The 19,746-nt window shown below is 44.2% G+C and overlaps 1 protein-coding gene across 15 annotated transcripts in view; it reads left to right on the top strand.

Moving 5' to 3' along the window:
- PITPNM2 (phosphatidylinositol transfer protein membrane associated 2) overlaps positions 1 to 19,746 on the top strand; it is a 129,347-nt gene that overhangs the window by 47,742 nt on the left and 61,859 nt on the right. For all 15 annotated transcript variants that reach the window (XM_051785598.1, XM_051785602.1, XM_051785601.1 and 12 more), the window contains one exon: positions 16,909 to 17,076. In XM_051785598.1, coding sequence (XP_051641558.1) covers positions 16,999 to 17,076 — 78 coding nt within the window. In that variant the 5' untranslated portion in view covers positions 16,909 to 16,998. The remainder of the gene's footprint in view (positions 1 to 16,908; positions 17,077 to 19,746) is intronic.

The following is a 19,746-nucleotide window of genomic DNA, read 5'->3' as shown; positions in this document are numbered from 1 at the left end:
ACAGCTGAGGAGCTGTAAGAGGGTTGTGCTTGCTGTTACCAAACTTTGTGTTCATCTGCTCTACTGGCTCAGGGAACTTCTTCCAAAGGCTGTCCAGTGTAGGTGGTGGGAGTGTCTTTGGGTGTAAGAACCGAACTCTAAAGGTGTAAAGGAATCTAGTTACCTAATCCTCTTCCACTTTCAGAACTTAAGTGATAACTTAGGCTTTGGTCCTAGGGCACCCCAAACCCTAAAAAAGGGGCTGAGGTAGGATTTTGGGGACAGTTGCCTTTGGTGTAAATATCACTTTTCAGTTCACTCTGTTCTTTCATGTTCTTTTAAAACCTCCTTATGCTCCATACCTTTCTTCCTGGGGCTCCCATTGCCCTTGGTCTGGCAGCATTTCAGAAGTAAGAGATGTTGGGCCACTTGAGGTGAAAGATGCTACAAGAACACACTAAATCATCTGCTTTGTCCTTGGCCTGGGATCTCCCCTTGTGCTGCCCCCAGCACGTGTTGGTTTGGGTGAAGAGAGTGGAAGAGCCTCTCCTAGGAGGGTTTTTGTAGCCAATCCCAAAAATACTCTTGGAGAACATGGCTGGAGGTGTGGATAAAGCTGCAGGTATTAATGCAGGCTTTTACCACATCCTCTTAGCAAACCATTTTCTCCAATAAATGTGACAAGATAACCCAGGGCTTCCAGAGAAGTTTGCCTCTGAATCCCAGAGGAGCTCAGTACTGGGAAGTGTTTGGGAGGCTGACAGAGCTGTTTTGAAAATCTTGGGGGTGATTGCCAGGGAGAGGAATATGAGAAAATTACTTCCTTCTCCCTCAGATATGGCCAATTTGTAACTGCTTGGCTAATCTGATTATCTCCTCTTGCCTGGGATGATGGATGGGACAGAACCTGTTAGGTGGGTCCTTTTGTGCTAAAGGAGCACATGACCTTATTTTGAGAGAGTAAACTTTTGCAGGAATAAACACTGTAAGGAGGAAAATGCAGCTTTCTCTACTTTCCCCCATGACAGGCTTCAAAAATTCAGTCATTATTCTGTAACATGGTGTAGTTACAGTCCTGCCTGTCTGTGGAAGTGGAAAATATTTCCAGCTCAAAATAAACTCCACAAAGAAAATAGCTTCCATGTGATTCCCTGTTCAGAGGAAAGCTGCTGGACATTAGTCCTAAATAAAGATTTCAGCCAACTTTGGTGTTTTGAAGAGCAGTAGTGAGTGGTTGTCCTAAATTTGACCTCTGGCTTAACAAGTTCACTCCTCTGCATCACTCCTTGCATTCACCAAGTCAACAGAGCGAGTTTCACATTGACTTCTCAGTATTGCTGGTGCTTTGGGAGTGGCTTCAGTGGTGTAAAATGCAAGGAAAGCTTTCCAAAATGTAATTACTGAGCCATCATTTTCAAAGCTTGCCATTGTCCTTTTGTCCTCTTTATCATCGCTGGGAAAAAATGCATTAACCTGTGCTTGAGAAGGCAACGATTTTCTTGGTTTTGATACTGTTTGTTTTGTCAGTGGGAGATGCTTCTGATGTATTTAGCAGTAAATCATCCTCCAAGCCGAGGCTCTGAACAGCCCTTGCTCTTGTTCTGTCTCCTGATGGGGCTGTCTGGATCTTGTTGCTGAATCTGCAGAAGAGAATGGCCAATTTCCATAGACTTTTCTCTTCTAATTTTAGTGATCAGCAGGGATCGACTGCATCTCTCATTTCTGCTGCAGTTTTAGAAGTAGCAATTCTGCTTAGTTTGGAACTTGGAAGTTTTCTCTCCCTTTAGCTAATTATGGCTATTATACTCTTATTGCCATTATTGTCACTCAGGGTATTTTTGAAAATTAAGGGTGAAAAGTGACTGAATAACAATGAAACTCATCAACGAGGCTCCCTGAGCTTGTTGTGAGTCACCCTTGCTGATTCTGGTGACAAAAATAAGTTTTCTATTACAACTGTTGACTGCTGCAAGCCCTGCAGTTACTCATCGAGCTGGAGCTGGTTTATGTTCTGGCTCGTGCCTTGGGAAGAGCCACTGCCACCAGCACGTGGCTTTGATCTTTATCAATTTTATTAAAAATGCTGAAGCTGAGTAGTGCAGTCCTGAGGAGGGAGGGACAGCTAGTCTTGGCAAAAGCTTGTGTTTTCCTGGGAGAACAGAGAGGATTAAGCCCTGGATTTACATAATTGATGCCTTTTCTTTTTAAAAAAAAACGCTCAACACAGAAATTGCACACCTGAATGACAGAGACAAACTTCTAGAAGTGGTCTGTGTAATTAAAAAAAAATGCAGGTCATCACTAAAAGTCGGGATTGTTAGTGCTGCCATTGCTTATGCTTTGCATTTCTCCCTTGTAATTATCGTGACTGGTATTTTTAGGGCAGCTTTGCAGCTTGTCTATTTTCTCCCAACTTGGCTAAAAATGTTGGTCTCACGTGACATGATAAATATTCTCCTGGAAACCAATCCTGAACTTCCCCTTCTGCTGATGCCTGGATTCATTCCCCAAGGTTGCAGCACCAGGAGCTGGAGGAAAGGTGTCCCTTCTTCTTGAAGGCTGTGCATGTGGCTGTTACTGTCTTAGGAGGAGCTTGAATGGTCCTTGCAGATCAATGTTAGACTGGAATGTTTTTGCTGTAGATTTTGGGTAGTGTTAGCCTTAGTTGTAACCTCTTTCAGCTTCTATTATCTTTTAATATGGACTTCCTAGAACTCTGATTCTGCAGTGAAATCCATGCAGATTCAATGTGAGATGAGCTCTGAGGTTGCAGCAATGAGGCAAACATGGAGCTGCCTTTCTGCTTTCATGGGGTGCCTTCTCCACTCAGTAGTGCTCAAACTTCCCTCTTGGAGTCAGAGGGCTCTACTTGTTTTATTTATCTACTTATTTTAGGGTTGCCCTTTCAGGAGTTTCAGCATCTCTCCTCTCTGTGTTCATAAGATCTGATGTACATTTTCTCAGGGGTGTTGAGGGTTGCATGTTGCTGGTTCCCAGCCCCAGGACCTGTCCCTGCTGTCCTGCCCAAGCTCCCACCTGCTCCTGGTCAGGTCTGTGGAGCCTCAGCACAGGTTGAACATCTCCATCCAGAACAACGTGTCTGCCTGTGTCTTACATGTGTGATGACAAAGCTTAAACTGAAAACTCAAGATTGTACTGGGAACCAGTACTGGAAATTGCTTTATGTAATCTTTTCAACAACACCCTGCACTTCCAGGTGGGCCAGGTAGTCCTTGGAGTGATATCCAGGTGCTGCTTGGTAGTCCTGGGGTGGAAAAAAGGCACAATTTGTGGGCTGCTCCAGACAAGGTACAGCTCATGGATGTTTGTTTGGGCCTTGTGTTTGGGCAGCCTTGCTCAAGTAGATCCCAGGGTTTCCTACCTGGCTCCTGGCAGCAGTTGGCTGAATGTGCTGTCACAGCTGGAATTACTGGGAATGCTGCATCAAAATACTAAGACCCTATTTGTGTTATTGATTTCTGGACTTTGCTGTCAGTCAGGATTTTTGCTTACTGACAGAAGCAAAATAAAAGCAAATCTGTTGAAGAGCAGAAATTGAAGTTTTAGGCTAATGAAGCTGTATTGTGTCTGACAAATGGGTGGCTAATCTGCTGGAAAAGGGGGAGGGTTGATTTTTAATGAGAAGTTATTACATATTGAATAGCTGTTAAATTGCTGTTTTAATAAAATGGACAATCTTCTTCTAGCTTGTCTCCTCAAAGTCTTATTTTAATTGAGAACCCCCTCTAATACATTCTTTTAGAAATTAATTAACATTTTCAAAAACACTTCTTAGACTGTAGTGACCTGGTTCAGAATTAATTGGGGTTATGTCATGACTGCTTCCTATGTACTTTAGCAGCAATTTATGGGCTCAGTGGATAGCACTAACTTCATATAGAAGGGCTTAATACTTCTAAGAACAAGTCTAATTGGCTGAATTTTTTTTTTATTTTTTTTGTCCTCGTGCTTTGAATTGGCAGCAAATAGAAGAATAGAAATGAGATGAGAAAACAGCTCTGGTGCCTGCAAAGTGAGAACTTGGATATTATTTTCGGTTCAGCTACTGATTGTTTTGACTTTGAGCCAGAATTTGCAGGGAATTTTGGACTAAACTATCCAAACTTTGCTGTCCCTCAGACACTTGCTTTGCTTGTAGACTGCAGGTAACTTTTATTGCCTAGACTAATTCTCCTTTTCTTCATGCCATGTTGTGATCAAGTTGAAATGTTGGAGCCCTTTGGCTCCTCTATCTGCAAGGCACTGTTGGATTTTGTGGATATGCCAAAACCTCCAGCTTTTGGTGGTTTTCACTTTCCACCTGCCATTTCCAGAGGCTTTGAGAGCAGCATCTCCTCTGGTGGTCAGGCAGGTCTGGTGCTGTGGGTCAGGGCCATCAGACACGTGTGCTTGTGGCCGTCTAAGAAAGTCCCGGTCCTGAATCAGGTCACTGTTTACAAAGCAGATTTATGTCAGATATAAATACAGCTGTAATGCCCTTTAACGAAGGGCATGTGGGGCTGTGCAGAGCTCCTGGCACCCAGCAGCTGACAGGCAGAGCTGAATCAGTGGCCATGGAGGAATTCCCAAGGTGTGAAACAACTGGCCAGGCCATAACGAGAACTGGAAAGCCAGGCCAGGGAACTGCTCCACTCAGTCCCTGAAATCTGAACTGATGGAGTTTGACACTCTCTGCTCTGGGCTTTGCTCCCTCAGCTGGTGCCAGGCTGGAACAAGGTTTCCATCCTATGGTGCATCGAATGAAATAAAAATGTTGTGCCACAACCCTTTGTGAACTTTCTTTTTTAACACTTTCTTATAAGGGACACTTCAAAAAAGAACACCCTCAAAACAATTTGGGTATTTGTTGGGGAATGGAGGAAAAAAGTTTATTTGAACAGGCCTCAGAGGGTCAGGAAACAGATTTTGTTTCTTTTGTTTTGATTTACATTGAATTGCTTTCTTTTGACCCATATGTGCAGAATGACATGGCGTGTGTTTCATGACACCCTTATTTACTTGTAAAGTTGAATTTGTAGTTGGAGAAGGCAGTTGAAATCTGATTTAATTTGAGGAATAAAACCACGAGTCCTCAAGGAAGATGAGAAATCTGCCCTTGGGAAAGCTCTCTGCTTGCCTTGTTGGGCTGAAACCACAATATGTACTCTATGGCTGTTAAATGGTTTGTTACATCCAGAAATTTTCTGTAGGAAAGAGAATTGTTTCCTGGAGAGGAGTCTGAGTGAAGCTAAATCATGGCTCTCCAAAACCAGTGGCAGTGGGAGAGGCTGTGGGAAGGGTTCTGGAGCAAAATGGATCAGAATAAAAGGCCAAAGGTTCTGTTTCACTTTTGTCTTGTGAATTTGACAGCTGAAAAGTGAGTTTGGTTTAAGATTCCCAAGATATTAATGCAAATATTGGGTTCAGAGCACAAGGTAATTACAGCTAAGAATATTATCCCCAGCAAGGATTATTTCCATGAGATTTGGAGGATCCGTTGTGAGGGTGTGAGCATCTTTTGATCTTGAGTAATTTCTTTTCTTGTCAACTGTAGAAACAGAAGATCTGTAGCCCTTCTAGAAGAGGGAGGGGTGAATGTTTGGTTGTAGCCATGGAGTGTCATGAAGCCACGCATGGTGACAGTTCTGCCAGCCAGTCTTTATTCAATTTACTGCATCAATCAAACCTGGACCTATCCAGACTTCAAAAAACCAGAAAAGTTCTTGAAGCTTCCAGGTGCTTTCCAGCAGGAAGAGGGTTTGTCTGTGAGCAACAGGAGGTGGGGTGGGATTTGTGCAGAGAACCTCTGGGCTCTCGGAGAAATTCGGTATTTTCGGGAGTTATTTTATTTTCTGCAGAAATTACTGATAGCCTGAAAGGTAGTTGGTAAGAGGAAAAAAGAAATTTCACATCTTTTTCTTGCAGAATGGGGCTAGTTATCAGGGCAACTGAATTTACTTGAGCTACTCCACTCCTTCCTCTATTTGCAAAAAAAAGTATTTTGTGGCAAAAGTTGGACTTAGAACCTCTTGAATCTGCTCTGTCACTGATTCTCTCTTGGATGCTGGACCAGATAATTTTTCTCTCTGTATCTTAATTTCCCCCAAATGAGGGATAATGATGGTTGTCCCTGAGGCCGGGGCAGAGCTTTAGTGCATCTCTCAAGCACTGGGAGCTGCTGCAAGGAGTGCCCAGCCAGGCTCTCCTGCTCCTGGGTTTCTGTGCTTGCTCAGGCTGGGTGACTCAGATAGTGCTGCTTCCTCTTTTCTTGCCAGTACCTGCATTTCTCTCTTAGGCTCTGCTCCTGTCCTTGGCTTGTGGCGAATTCATCATTTATTACTACTTTTTTTGGAGCCTGCCCTGGTGGGAGTTGTGGTTGTTCAGCTGGGGGTGTCCAGGCTGGCTGGGGGAGTTCGTGTTCCTTCCAAGGTGCCATTTCCTTTCCCTGTTCTATCACATCTTTGTTTCACACCAAGTCTGCAAAATGTTGGAAATAATTAAATTGCACGTCAAGAAAACCAAACAAATGCAAGAGGGCACAGCTGGCCCCGAGTTTAATCTAGAGAAGGGTTTAGAAATATTATGTAGAAACACGCCACGCTTTGTGTTCAGGAAAGCTTGAACAGAAGTTAAATATCCAGAGGTGCAGGAGGTTCCCTCTGGGAGTGACAGTGGCACTCTGGGCTCTGTAATCAGCCTCCTCCAGCCTGTCTCAGCACCCAGGTGTTTTATTAGGATTGACTTTGCTCCAGGTGTCCTCTGCCTTGAGGTCCCTGAGGTTTCTTCTCTGAGTTGTGGGAATTCCGAAGATGGATGGCTGGGGTGGTACAGAAGGTGGTTGGTACATTTTGAGAAGGAATTGAAGAGGTGATTAAAAAAGAAAAAAAAAAAGTAGCAAGAAGCTGAAACCAAATGTGTGTGCTTGGGTTTTTTTGTAGCACTTTAAATGCTTTGCAGGTATCTTTTGTGGATGCTTTGAAAACTTCATTCCCAGGGTTTTTGCATTGAAGGTATAGATATAATTTGACTCTTCTTTTTGCTTCCAATACCATGTGGCAGGGCATCCTATATTTTGTCTTTTGTCACTCCAGCTTGTGTCTAACTGCAGAGTCCATGTTCACTTTGCCTCCTGCACTCTGTGTGTGTGTAACAGACTGTCCACTCCCATTTCTTTGCCATGAAAATTTGGTTATTTAAAAAAAACAAACAACAAAGGCACCAATAAATAGTGAGTTTTTTCCAAGTCTCTAGCTAAACTAATAAATCAAGGTTTTATGGGATTTGGGGGGTGACAGTGGGTGCTTTGATGTCTCAGGCAGATTTCCATTTGATTCCAGTCTCATCTTAAGGGATTGATTTTCTTCAAGGGAGAACTGTCTCTTGTGGTGGCTGCTTTTCCTCTGCTTATGCTCATGAAAAGTGAGAGTAGTCTGATGGATTCATCCGTGTGCCTTTCTCCGTCCCAAGACTTTGATTCAGTTTCCAGCTTCAGTTGTACTTTAAGTGATCACAGTGTGTCCTTTGGGTGGGGTTTTCTTTGGGTGTGGGGGGGGGGAGTGAGGAGTGAATGTGTTGGGGCTTCCCAGAGGAGGTGAGAATTGGGGATGTGGGTAACATTGGTAGTATCCCTGGGAGTCTCTCATTGCCTGAGGTGGCCACTGCACCTGGTTTGGCAGCATGTGCAAAGGTCCTGAGTGTTGAGGATGTGCAGCTGTGACTCCAGTGCAGCAGCTGGATCCGGGGCAAAGCGAAGGGTCTGGTCCCAGCAGCAGCAGCACCAGCTCCCCAGGGAGGAGCCTGGAGCTGGGAGTGTCCAAGTGACTTGAAACAAAAACTTTACCCTTCTTAAAAAGGCACAAGGGACAGCAATTGCACAGCAATTTGTTACCCAGACTAAGGAAGAAACAGAACTGATCTGGCATGTCATTCACTTTGGCCTCCTCTGCCTTGGCTGGCTCAGCTGAAAACACCCTGGAACCCTCTAAATGATGTAGGTGGTATTTAGAGGCTGGATGCTCCATGTTGTGGTTAACATAAAGGATAATTTGCAAAAACAGTAATATCTGATGGTTTAAAAACGCACCATCGCTCTGTATGTGGGATGCGAAATGGCAGAGGGGAAGAAATAACCCCAGCCCAAAATGTGCTGAATAATGAACAGAAAGTGGTTATTGATTAGCTGTGCACTTTTATTACCCTGCTGCAGTCGGAGAGCGGTGAGCGATTCTTTTTTCTTTATTAAAAAAGAAACAAAACTTTCAAAGGAGCTTATGAAATATTTACTGTAATTATTTCCAAGATCAAAACTCCAAAGCCACAGAAACCTTGTTAATCTGTTGGTGTTATGGATGAAAGACGCAACAGAGACATTAAACATTTACTGCTCTTGTGCAGAATGGTCTCTCAATTGCACCATTTTTCATGGCCCTCACTGCCGTGTTTGTCTCGCTTCCCATGTAAGAATTTTAGGTGTCATTCCAAGTTTCTTCTGATGGAGTAGGACTTATTTTCTTCATCCCTACTTTGCCCTTAGGCAAGGCAAATCTCAGCCTAATGAAACCAGTGTGAAGTATTATGGTGCTATGACACTGCCTTTGCAATCGCACAGTGTTTTCCTTGGTGAAATTGTCTTTCTTAAAGCAGCTTTGAATGCTCATTTCCTTTTCCACATGGTATTTGCAGAAGCGAGGTAATCAAATGTTATTTCTGCCAGGACTGTAACTACTGAAAAAGTGGAGTAGCTGTTGATGTCCTTTTCAGTTTGAGTAGGGAGTTACTGAGGAAGCAATCCAGGGTCTGTCCAATCTCAACTCAAATCCTAAAATTGCATTTTTGTGGCTCAAAAGCAAGTTTAGTGGATCTGTGAGTATTCGGAGATAAAAATTCAAATTAACCTCGAGAAATAGTCTGAAATGGGCTGTAAGTTGGAAAAGATGAGTGTAAAGGGCCACGATTAAGCTATAAAATGGGGAATGAGTTGTGTGGTTGCCATTCTGTGGGAAGTGAGATTACAGCTGCCATGGGTTTGGGACTGAGTGGCCCCAACTGCCTTATGCTCTTGGCAAATATCGTGCAGAGGGGTGTGAACAGGAGTCAGAGGAAAGATTTGAAATTATCCTGCTCATTCCTTAGGAATGATGTAGCTCACACCAGTCTTACACATGTGGATTGAGGGGAGAAGGGTTGTAGATAGACAGGGAAAAGAGGCATCACATGTGTCTTTGAACATGAAAACGAGGAACTGAGGAAGAACATAGTTAATGAACCATTTGCTGGCTCTCCTGAGCTCAGCACAAGGGAGGGGCTTGAACCGTGGTGAGGATAACTGAGGTTAGACAGCAAAAGCCTTTTATGTCTGTAAACAATCTGGAGACATTCCTTGTTTCTGCAGCTTGAAGTGGTTTTCTTCATTCATAATGTTTTCTTTTTTAAAAGATAAATAGTCCTGTTTCCTGATGATTTTTAGCTGTAAGACCATTTGTCTTATGAGTCTGGGCAGGATTTGTGTTCTGCTGGGTACCTGGGGACCCTCTGGGTGAGCTGGTCACCAACTCAATTTCTTATTTTCATGCTTAGTGACTGGCAAGATGAAAGAGTGGGAGTTTTCATGACTTTCTGCTCTTGCCATTGTAATAAAAAAGTGTAATTTCCAGTGCAGCAGCTCACAGAGAGAAAGAAAGAACAGAGGCGGTCTAGACATGGACATTAAGAGCCTGATTGGATTTGTTGTTGGCATTTTACTACTTAATAGAAGTGAAGCCTTGCCCAACCTGTGGGAACTGCACCAAGCTCCCTTCTGCTTCCTTTCCTGAGTTCCATCAGGAAGAGGGATTGTAGCACCCAGAGCTGTGAAGTGTAAATGCAGTAACCTCCCAGGGAGGCTACCTTGGAAATAAGATGTGTTTATTTTGTTTTTTTAAATTTGGCCAGCCTCCCACCTCCCTGCTCCTGTGTGACAGTGGCCCTTCAGCTAAAGGACGTGTCACCAGCAAAAGGAAAATCCTGACCATGCTCTTGCCTGTGGCATTGCATAGATTTTTCTTTACAGTAATTTAATGAGCTGCCAGCAATTTTCAGTCTGTTTTCAGCCAACACGCTGCACTCACCACATTCAGTGCTGCTTTTATTTTTGTTTCCCTGTGTGTATATATATATATGTATGCTTATATATATTTGCCTATATATATACATTACACATCTATATTTATATGTGTGTGTGTAATTGTTGCTTGTCTTCAGGGTGTGATGCTGAGAGACTTGGACTAAGAGCAACCCCTTTAAAAGCACAGCTGCTTTAGCTCTTCTGGCTCTGCAGTGAGGCCACGGGACTTTGGGGTTTATGGCTGCTCTCTTCATGCAGACAACTTGGAAACGTTTAACCTTTCATGTCAGGTGCTTTTTAATATTCATCTTTATCCCCAGTACAGCAAAAGGATTAGAGGCTGGTTTGTCTTTCCCTCCGAACTCATCTGTGACTTGAGTGTGCTTATTAGTTCTTTTAATGGCTTCTTTATTAGTTCATTACTGTGTAACCTCCAGGCATGGCAGGACTTGAAATGTTAATTTTCCAGCCAAAGTTCAGCTGATGGACTTCACCTGATCCCCTTGGTGTGTGCGTGGAAAGGGCTTGGCTGGCTTTGCGCAGCATCACTTACAACGCAGAAGGCAGGCAATCAAGTTTTCCTCTCTGAGTTAAAGGAGTAAGAGCAATGGAAAGTACAAAGAAACAGTTACAATATCCTAGAATATTTAAGGAGAAAAGGTGGTAGGTGTGTGCACGCTTTACTGTGGTGTTACTTCCCCCTCTCCCCTCTCCCTCAGGTTGCTTCGAGCCACTGTTTGGCTGCCCAGTGAACTAAAACAAGATTTAATAGCTCCAGTGTTGCTGTATTGCATTTGGACTGCTTCCATCCTTCACTTGGAATAAATGTCTGCTTTACAATGAGCTCTTAAATTCTATAAGTGACGTCAAATTGTATCTAATAATGGAAAAAAGACCGAATAGTGTAAATGTGACTTGTTCGCCCTGTCTCACCAAGCAGTGTTTATCCTCAGCCCCTCGCAGTGCCTTTGAGAGCTTTGGAGCTTGCCCTGAACTTTACACCTGAGGAGGGCTGATTTCCACATATGTTGTATTTTTCTCTTCCCTTTTCCCTGGCTGTGTGACTGGCCAGCCCATGGAAGCAGGCACAGGGAGCTCCCCAGCTCCAGCTGCTGTGGCGCTGGGAGGACTGTTGGGGTTTTGTGATGTGGGCACATGTTCATTAGCTGCTGATTCACTGTCAGATGGGATCTAAGCTCAGTCATGAAACTCAGCTGTGTAAGCATCTGCATGAAAATGTCTCTCTGAAGGAGCTGTGACAGATGAGATGTGTGATTAGGATCTACGACTGCACTGAACGTCACTTACTGACACAGTGGCCTTGGAGCTGTGAGCATGTGAACTGTGCACTTTTAAGGAGATTTGATCTATTTTTTTTTTTCCCCAAGGCCTGATGAGTTTTTAAATCTGCTTAGCTGTCAGTCAGTAGGTATGACCCACACTATGAAAACTGAGAACGGCTAATTCCAAAAAGCTCTTCTGTCTCATCAGTTTATCGCACGTGCTTGTGTGTGTGAGGCAGTTTTGAGTGTAGTGATGAGTGTCATGGCAAATAACGATGGCAACAAAGCTACTAAATAGAAATGTTGGGGCTTTTTAACCTTTCAATGTAAACGTGGCTTAAAACAACCCCACTGGAGAGATCACTTTGGCAGGGCTGGGAGAAGAGGGGAGAGAAGGGGATGGTAAAATAACAAGCACTCGCTATGCATCTTGGAAAGCCCTCATAAACTGTGTTTTCTCTTTGGTGGTCATTCGTGAGGGATTCATGGAGGCAATTGTGGTCTGTTTGTGATACTGTGCACTCACAAACCAAGAAGTTCCTCTCTGTCCTGTGGTCCTTCCCAATGAGATGGCAGCGGGACATGGGCAGGACAGTTTTATGGGTCCATGTGACGGATCACAGGCTGCGTGTGCTGGAGTAAGGGCTGAGCAGGGTTTGACAGCCATGTTCTGTAGATACTGATGAAAGACTCCTGAGAGGCAGGGATGCTGTGGACAAGCGGGATACGAGTGGCAGATAAAGGAAATGGTCTTTGCAGCAGAGCTACTGTGGGTAGATAAAGCTGAGCCAAACTGCTCTGGGCCAGGAGCGAAACTGCCGCATTAATCACGGTGTGAGAGGTGAGGCTGCTGTTAAAAACTGCTGACTTGGGCCCCAGAAATCTGTTTCACATTTATGCTGCTGCCTCTAAAGGCATAAATAAATGCAAATGCAGTATGGATGCAGCGCTTCCAGTCGTAGGAGGGCACTGCATCCTCCTCCAGGGAACTCTGCAGGAGAGGGAAGGTGGCTGGGTTTCTAAACCTGGTGTTGCTTCCCGAAGTCCAAGTGTTTGATACACTTGGGACCAAGAGCTAACATCTCTTTGATATCCCTTTCTTCAAGGAGGCATCTTCTTGGGGGATAAAGGTGATGTTGAGAACCTAAGGAAGGTCTTTAGGGAGGTAGGTGAGGTCTCCAGGTAATGCCTTTGCTCATCCTTTTGCCACTAAGTGTTTGGCTTGGTTTTCTTATGGTTGGTTGTTAATTATCTGTCATTTCTCAGTTATGGGACAGTATTACCAGGAAAATTGTTCAATAGCTGAGTCAAGGGTACTGAGCTCAGGAGTTTGTTCTTTCATCTGGGAGGTTTTTCTCAACTTCTGCAGGCAGTGTGTGATCAGAACTTGAGGCTGGTACCTGCCTCTGCTCCTGGCTGCTGTGTGACCCTCCATAATGGGTTTTAATTTAACTTTATAATAGTGTAAAATGAACCTCCTGCATGAGACTGGAAGAAGCTCATTATAGTTGCTCTCTGAGTCTCAGGCTTTTTCCTCTGTGTTGAAAATGGGCTATAACAGCCATGGCATGGGGTGGGTTCCTGCTCCTCACTGCAGCCCTGAAAAGCCTGTGCTCAGCAAGCTGAGCACTGAAAATGTGAGCTGGTCAAAAATTAGTCATTGAGGTGACAATTAGGAGAGCTATAACAGCCCTTTTGTAGCCTGAACCCACACTAGGAGTGGTTCTCCTGCCCTGGAGCTGGGATTTCTGCTGTCATACTCAGTTTCCATCCCCTCAGGGCCAGCCTGGGAAGCCTGGCTGGGGTTTGGCCTCCAGCACTCCAGGGGCACAGTTTAACCACCCTTCACACACTGATTCTTACTCCTTAATTACAAGCTGTCAGTTGTCATCAGTCCTCTGCTCCCTCCTTTAGTACCAGGGAGGCTGCCCTGATGCTCCCAAAGTGAACACCAAGTTCATGGGCTAAATTGAGAGATTCTGCTGGGTCTCTTGATCTGTTCAGCTTCTGCAGATCCTGATAGTCCTCCCCTGCTTTTAAACCAAGGGCCCTTTTTCAGGAAGTTTGTTGTTGAGAGGTAAACTGTTAAAATTGGCAGTAAATGCAGTAGGCTGTGCTGAGCCTTCAGACAGCCTGGAGCAATGGCTCCGAGGTGGACCTGACTCATCGCAGCAGGATATTGACTCTGCAGCCTAATTATGATGCTTTGAGAACCTGATTTTAAAATAATTGAGGTATAAAATTATGTGCCTGGTTCTCACAGTTACTACAGCTCTGGGTATAAATTGAATAACGGGCTGTACAAATGTGCCACTTGGCTATAGCAGGAATAGCAGCCAGTCTGGAAATGTCCTGCGTCACTGCTGTTTTCCTCTTGCTGGGAAGCTGCCTGCAGGCTGAGGTTTGCAAACAGCCTCTGGATGCCACTGGTCCCAGTTGTTTGGCAAACCCATGGAAAGTCCTGCAGCTGGGCAGCCAAAATGCAGTGGTGAAACACTGGCTGCTTGCTAATCCCAGCACGTGGGGCATCTCCAACACCTCTGGCTGCTCGGAGCAATGTCCTGGCTGTGGGGAAGTGCCAGGGACGCAGCTGGTGTTTTGACACCCATCTTCCCAAGCTGTGGTGGCTCCCTGGCTTCCAGAAGGGCTTTCTCTTTTCTCTGTCATGTCTGCAGGCAAACTTATGTGTTTTATTTGGCCTTGATGAACTTTGGTTGTGTGTGAAGTCCCAAGACTTTGGAAGGAGGCTGCTGCCCTCAGGGTGATTTTGTCACTTCTGTCCCACTTGGAATGGTGTTCCCCCAGGCTGAACCTGGTGATAACCTGTGTTTGTCTTTTCTGGTTTGCCACCAGGACTCCACTGCTCTTGGAAGGGTTAGGATGTATTATTTTCAGTTCAAAGGCAGCCCAAACTGCAAACTTACTTTGAATTTTTTTTTTCACCAGTCTAACTAAAAACCAGACAAGTCAGGTTTGTTCTCTGTGCTTCCCTTAGGGTCAGGCTGCTGCTCCCAGCCTTTCCCTGCTAGCCCTCTTGATTTGAGGTTGAGATTTTGTCCTTGCTCAGTGTATTTCCAGATTTGTTTTCCACCCAGCTTCAGGGGGACTGGTTGAAGCCACTGGAGTGGGCAGCTGCTGGAGGAGGTTTTTGGGAGTATGATCTTTCTAATGGGCACATCATCAGGACCTACTGCTGCTCAGAGACCTGGGGGCTGAGCCCAAACTCTGCTTTTAATCATCAACCACAGGGAATAAACCTGCAGGGGAAGATCCCAGCAAATCCTCAGCTCCTGTAAAAGCTGAACAGGAGCCACTACTGTGACCAGACACGCTGGGCACTGTGAGGCTGCTGCTGTGCCTGCTTGGGGCCAAAATGTTGGGCTTTTTAGTCTGTAATAAAATAAACCTTCTCTTTCTCAGCCATCTGAATTATTACCTGACTGGCACTTCATTATAAACACAATTTTTCCATCTTGATACTGGTTTCCTGCCATTTTATTGCTTTTTAGGTTCTATTTTTTGTTTTATTCATCTCTTCCAATCGATAGAAATATCCTGGTTTTAGCAAGCAGCAGAGGCAGATGTGACTGATGTCCTGATGGTGGAGCAGAATCACTCTCAGAGCATTTGGGGAACAGAGGGAGAAGCTTTTAAATCTAATTTTCAAAGATCTCTAAAGCATAACAAACTACTCCAGACGTGTAGCTGAGTCTCCCAGTGCCATTAGCTCAAAAAGTTGGGATTCTTTTGTTGTCCCATTGCAGATCTGGTGCTTTATATCCCTCCTCTGGTGGTAACTGTTGTTCTTTGCCATGACACTAATTAAAACCCACTTAATGAGATTATCTCCACCTGTTCTGGAGGATTAGTTTGATGGAGGAAATCCTGCACGTGCGTGTGGATGCACATAGGCACAGCAATGTTGGGAAGCACAGTCTTCCCAGAATTATTCTCTTCAGGATTCGCCATGGCAAGGAGTTTTTTTGTGCCCCCCTCCACATGCACAGATTGCTCTGACAGCACTGAAATGCAGCAGAGAATAGAATTTGAGAATAAATTGTTTAGATGACGCAGCCCCAGAAGAGTCAGTCCGGGATGGATTTGCTTTAGTGCCAAATTAGAACTGTGGCAATCAAAGGGAAGCGAGCTGGGAGCACCGTGGCACGGCCCTGGGCCAGGAAAGCCTTGGCTGGGATGCTGTGGGCAGTGTCCCCACATGTCCCCACCAGGGAGATGTTGCAGTAAACCTGGGTTACAAACACTGGGGTTTGTCCCCAGTTGCCCTGTGACCATGGGCATGTGTTTTAACCTCTAAACCTCGTAAAAGGTTGGTGAAGTGTTGTGCAAACACTGACTGGCACTAAGGGCTGTTGATATTGGTGTGGTTTCCTGGTTCCCACATCACAGTTTAATCCACTGGATCAATTGGTTGGGTTTATTCTGTTGGGTTTTTTCACCAGCTGTAGAACTTGGGGCTGGTTTTTCTTCAGGAGCTCTATCTGAAGACTTCCACTAAGCAGGCACAGCGGAAAGGTGGATTTTGGTGATGAGAAGGAACCAAGCAAATGCTTTGTGTGCTGTGAGTGGTCACCAGATCCTGCTGAGGCTGACTTGGCCTGATAACAGACACTTTTTGCTTCTGGTGTCCTCTTTTCCTCACCAGTCATCCTTTCCCTCCCCAGTTTCTTACATGATGTTATTGTCTTTATCCACAGCCCATAGAGAGTCTTGAAAATATTTGAAAATATCCTGCTTTGCTCTGTGGTGTAGTAAATGCTGTATTCCCTGAATTGTTCAGCAATAATTTTGTTAAATTGCCTCGAGGTGGGGTGTGATGGGATTATTTTGTGTTGCAGTTTGACTGTATTCTCATGCAGTGGGAATGTAAAAATGAGCCTGGCGTTGACACCAGCGGCAGGAGGATCTTACCTGGGTTTGGAGGTGCAAGAGAAGGAATCCTACCAAGACAGTAATTCAGAGTAAAGCAGGGAAGAAAAGTACATTTCCGGTGTCTTTATTGTTAGAATCCAAATGACTTCCTTTGTTATAGTGCTACTGAGGGCTGAGCAAGTCTAATTATTGCCTTTTCTTGCTGCTAAATGAATCTAGAGGATAAAACCTGATGCCTTTGAGTGGATGCATCTCTGGTGTGTTGCTGACACTGGAGAGAGACTTTGTTGTCTGGCAGCAGAAGGTCTGGCTATTCATTTGGAGCTTTTGTCACATCTCTTCCGTGGAGATGCTGCTGCATATGAAAGTCTGAGTGATGCAGTGGCAAAGGTCAGGAGGGTAATAGCTTTGATGGTATCCCCTGAAGCAAATCAAAATTCTTCTCAAAGATTCTGTTTAATTTGATACCAAGGGTCTGGTAGCACTCCAGGGATTCTTCTCTCTGCTGGTAAGCTCAGAGCTATTACAAAAATTAATGTTTGTCTGTTGTTTTGGTTTTTTGTTGTTTTTGGTTTTTTTTTCTAAGAGGATATTCTGCACTAAGAATGGAAAATAAACACTTCTCTCCTTTTATATTCCCTTTCTCTGTTTCAGGGATCCTCGATGCATTTCCTTATTTAGGGAGCCTTTGCTAAAAGCTTCTGGATTGTGTTTCTGAGCGGGCAAAAGATTTTTGTATCCAAAATGCTCATAAAGGAATATCGGATCCCTCTTCCGATGAGCGTGGAGGAATATCGGATCGCCCAGCTGTACATGATACAGGTCAGTGACATCTGGGGCCATGCAGGGGAGTGGAGGCTGGAATGGGGACACACATGGAATGGGGGAGTCTTGCTGCAGAATTCCTTATTTTAAATTTGAGGTTTGCTGTGTGCTTGCAAAGGAGAAGTAGGGAAACTCACGAACTTCAGTTTATGACTTGCTTTCTCTTAAATTAGAGAGCCTTTGTTTGACCGACCTGTGGAAGCAGCCACGGCTTCCCAGGTGGGCTGTGGTTACTGGTCTTGCCAATTCCAGCTGCAAACCGAAGGATTGTGTTCTTTTCTTGGGAAGGAACAGTTCTAATATAGATTTGAGAGAGTAAACCAAAGGCTTAATTTTGAATGTAGTGTGGGAAAAATCTAGATGTAATATTTCTGTGCTTACATACCACCGTGAAACAGATACTAATCAGTTTAGGCATAAAATGTAGATTATTTTTAACAGGCTTCTGAATACTGATGGGAATTTTTGTTGAGTTCTCTCTCTTCAATAAAGCAGTTAATTAAAATGTTGGGGTTTTGTAACTGAAATCCTCTGTGCCCATATTCTCCCAGTGTTTGAAATCCAACCAGGAGCAGTTTTAAAAGGAAATGAATCTGAAGTGTTATTTCATTGTCCCACACTTTAAATAAAATTTAATTATGCTCATCCAGCAAAGAACACATCTAATATTGAGTTTGCAGGAGAACTCTGCTTGTCAAAGCGATGCTAAAAAAAATCTGCTTTGGCTTAAAACCTGAAATGAGTTAAGGAAAAAAGTAGACCCCAAAGCAAAAGCACAACTCCCCCATTTCTCTCTCAACCATCCAACTGTGTTTCTTAAGAATTCATGCACTTGGACTTGACTGTTACAACGATGCGTGTTGTGTGTTTTCTGGTAATAATGGTCAAATTCCTTTTTCTGACACAAATATTTTGTCTTTGTGTGTTTAACCTAAATGTTTAATGTTGGCATAAGCAAGTAAACACTTTTCTTAGGTGGCTACATTTTTCTGTACCTCTTCCTGATGCTGTAGCTGCTTTGAATATCATTGTAATTAATTTGTTAACAACTTTGTCTTCCTAATCTGGCTCTGCTGCTTTGAATGAAGAGCTGGTGGATGGCAGCAGAGTATTGGCTGTGCAGAACTTGTCAGGAGCAGTGGAGCGAGGGGAAAGGGATTTGATTAGGGAGGAGCCGCCCACCTGATTTAACAGAGGATGAATCCTTAACTGGAGAGTGTCTCTGGGGCCTCCTGGGAGATGTGGAGGACTTGGTCAGGGTGATGAATTTGCTTTTTGATTTCAGGAGTTAAATTGCTTATTTTTATTTCATTACAGCAGAACACTGGGTTCTGCTCTGTTACTTGACAGTGATTTTGGCCATATCTGAATGTCAAAAGGACATGATAAGCCATTAAGGTTTCATGCAAGGGGAAGTTCACCAGCCCAGGAAACCACTTGAGAAAATACAGCTCCAAATTGCCATCCAGCCCTGCTCTGATTTTCTACTGCATTGATAAGCAGCAAAATAAGGTTTGGTTTTAGATCAGGTGCAACAGCTGGTGCAAGTCAGGTCTCTGATATCCTCCCACTTACCTGGAGCAGGGAGCTGAGCTGGAAACACTGCCTGGAGCCCAAGGTCCAATGGAGCTGGAGAAGTGCATGACAAGCAAGTGACTTTACTGTGTTACTCGTACAAGTAGTACAAGAGGAAAAGTTAGCTGTGCTTTTCCTGGAGAATACTAATTTCAATTCAGATTTGAAAGAAGCAAAAAGCAATAACAAAACCAGAAAGTCCACTTAAGGTAGAGTTTGGAGTTTGGTAGCAATTTGCTTCAGTTGTTCCTGAAATTGGTGGAAAGATTCCTGCTGGTTTCAATAGGAGCTTTTCCTAGACCGGGATGCTGAATGTCCTTTTTCTTCAGTGTGATTTAAAAGTGGAGGGTTTGTCTTTGAGACAGGCCCTGGGGAGGGAGCAGTGGGGAGCGTGGCTTCCATCCTCTTCAGAGAATGAGAAAGTGCTTCGTGTCTGTCTTTTTATTTTCCCTCTGAAACGCCAGAAGGGGCCACAGGAGAAGGATGGTCTGTTTGTTGAACCCTCTTAGAGGAACAAGATGAAATATCAGTATAAAACAGCGGTGAAGAGACATTTCTTAGAAATCTTTGGCCGAAATGTAGAACAGAATGATTTCAGATAGTTCCTGGGGAGAGGAGCAATTCCTAAAAGCAAAAGGTTCATTTCAAAGACGTTTGTTGTGTGCAGTATGGGGATGTTATTGCTGGAGACACCAGGCAGCCAGGTCCTGGAAGAAGCACTTCTCCAGCAGTGTAATAGATGCCACAGTTATTCCTCAAGGGTTTTGGGGAACCTCAAGCACACACTTGAGGTTGATCACTTGTTTAACTTTGAGCTCATGAGTAAAATTCCTACTAAACTCCAAACCACTTGGTATAAAACTCCCTAGTTTTTTTGGTCCAGGTATAAATTTTCCCAGATTTCAGCATTGTCCAACTGGAAGTTTTCCAAAAGACCTTTTTCACCTGAACCCTTCTGGTGGAAGTGGTGCCTCAAAGCCATGTGGGCAGGGATGTTCACACTCAAGCCGTGCTCACTTTTCAAAGGCATTTTCATGGAGGGTTTTGCTTTGCAGTGGAAGAGTCCATCATCTCCTTTCATGAGAGAAAAGT

The sequence above is a fragment of the Manacus candei genome, unplaced genomic scaffold (genome assembly GCF_025592945.1).
Source record: "Manacus candei isolate 608988 ecotype Guabito, Panama unplaced genomic scaffold, ASM2559294v1 h1tg000020l, whole genome shotgun sequence".
NCBI lineage: Eukaryota > Metazoa > Chordata > Aves > Passeriformes > Pipridae > Manacus > Manacus candei.
Note: the sequence above shows the minus strand (reverse complement) of the source record. Positions and strands in the feature narration are given on the sequence as shown.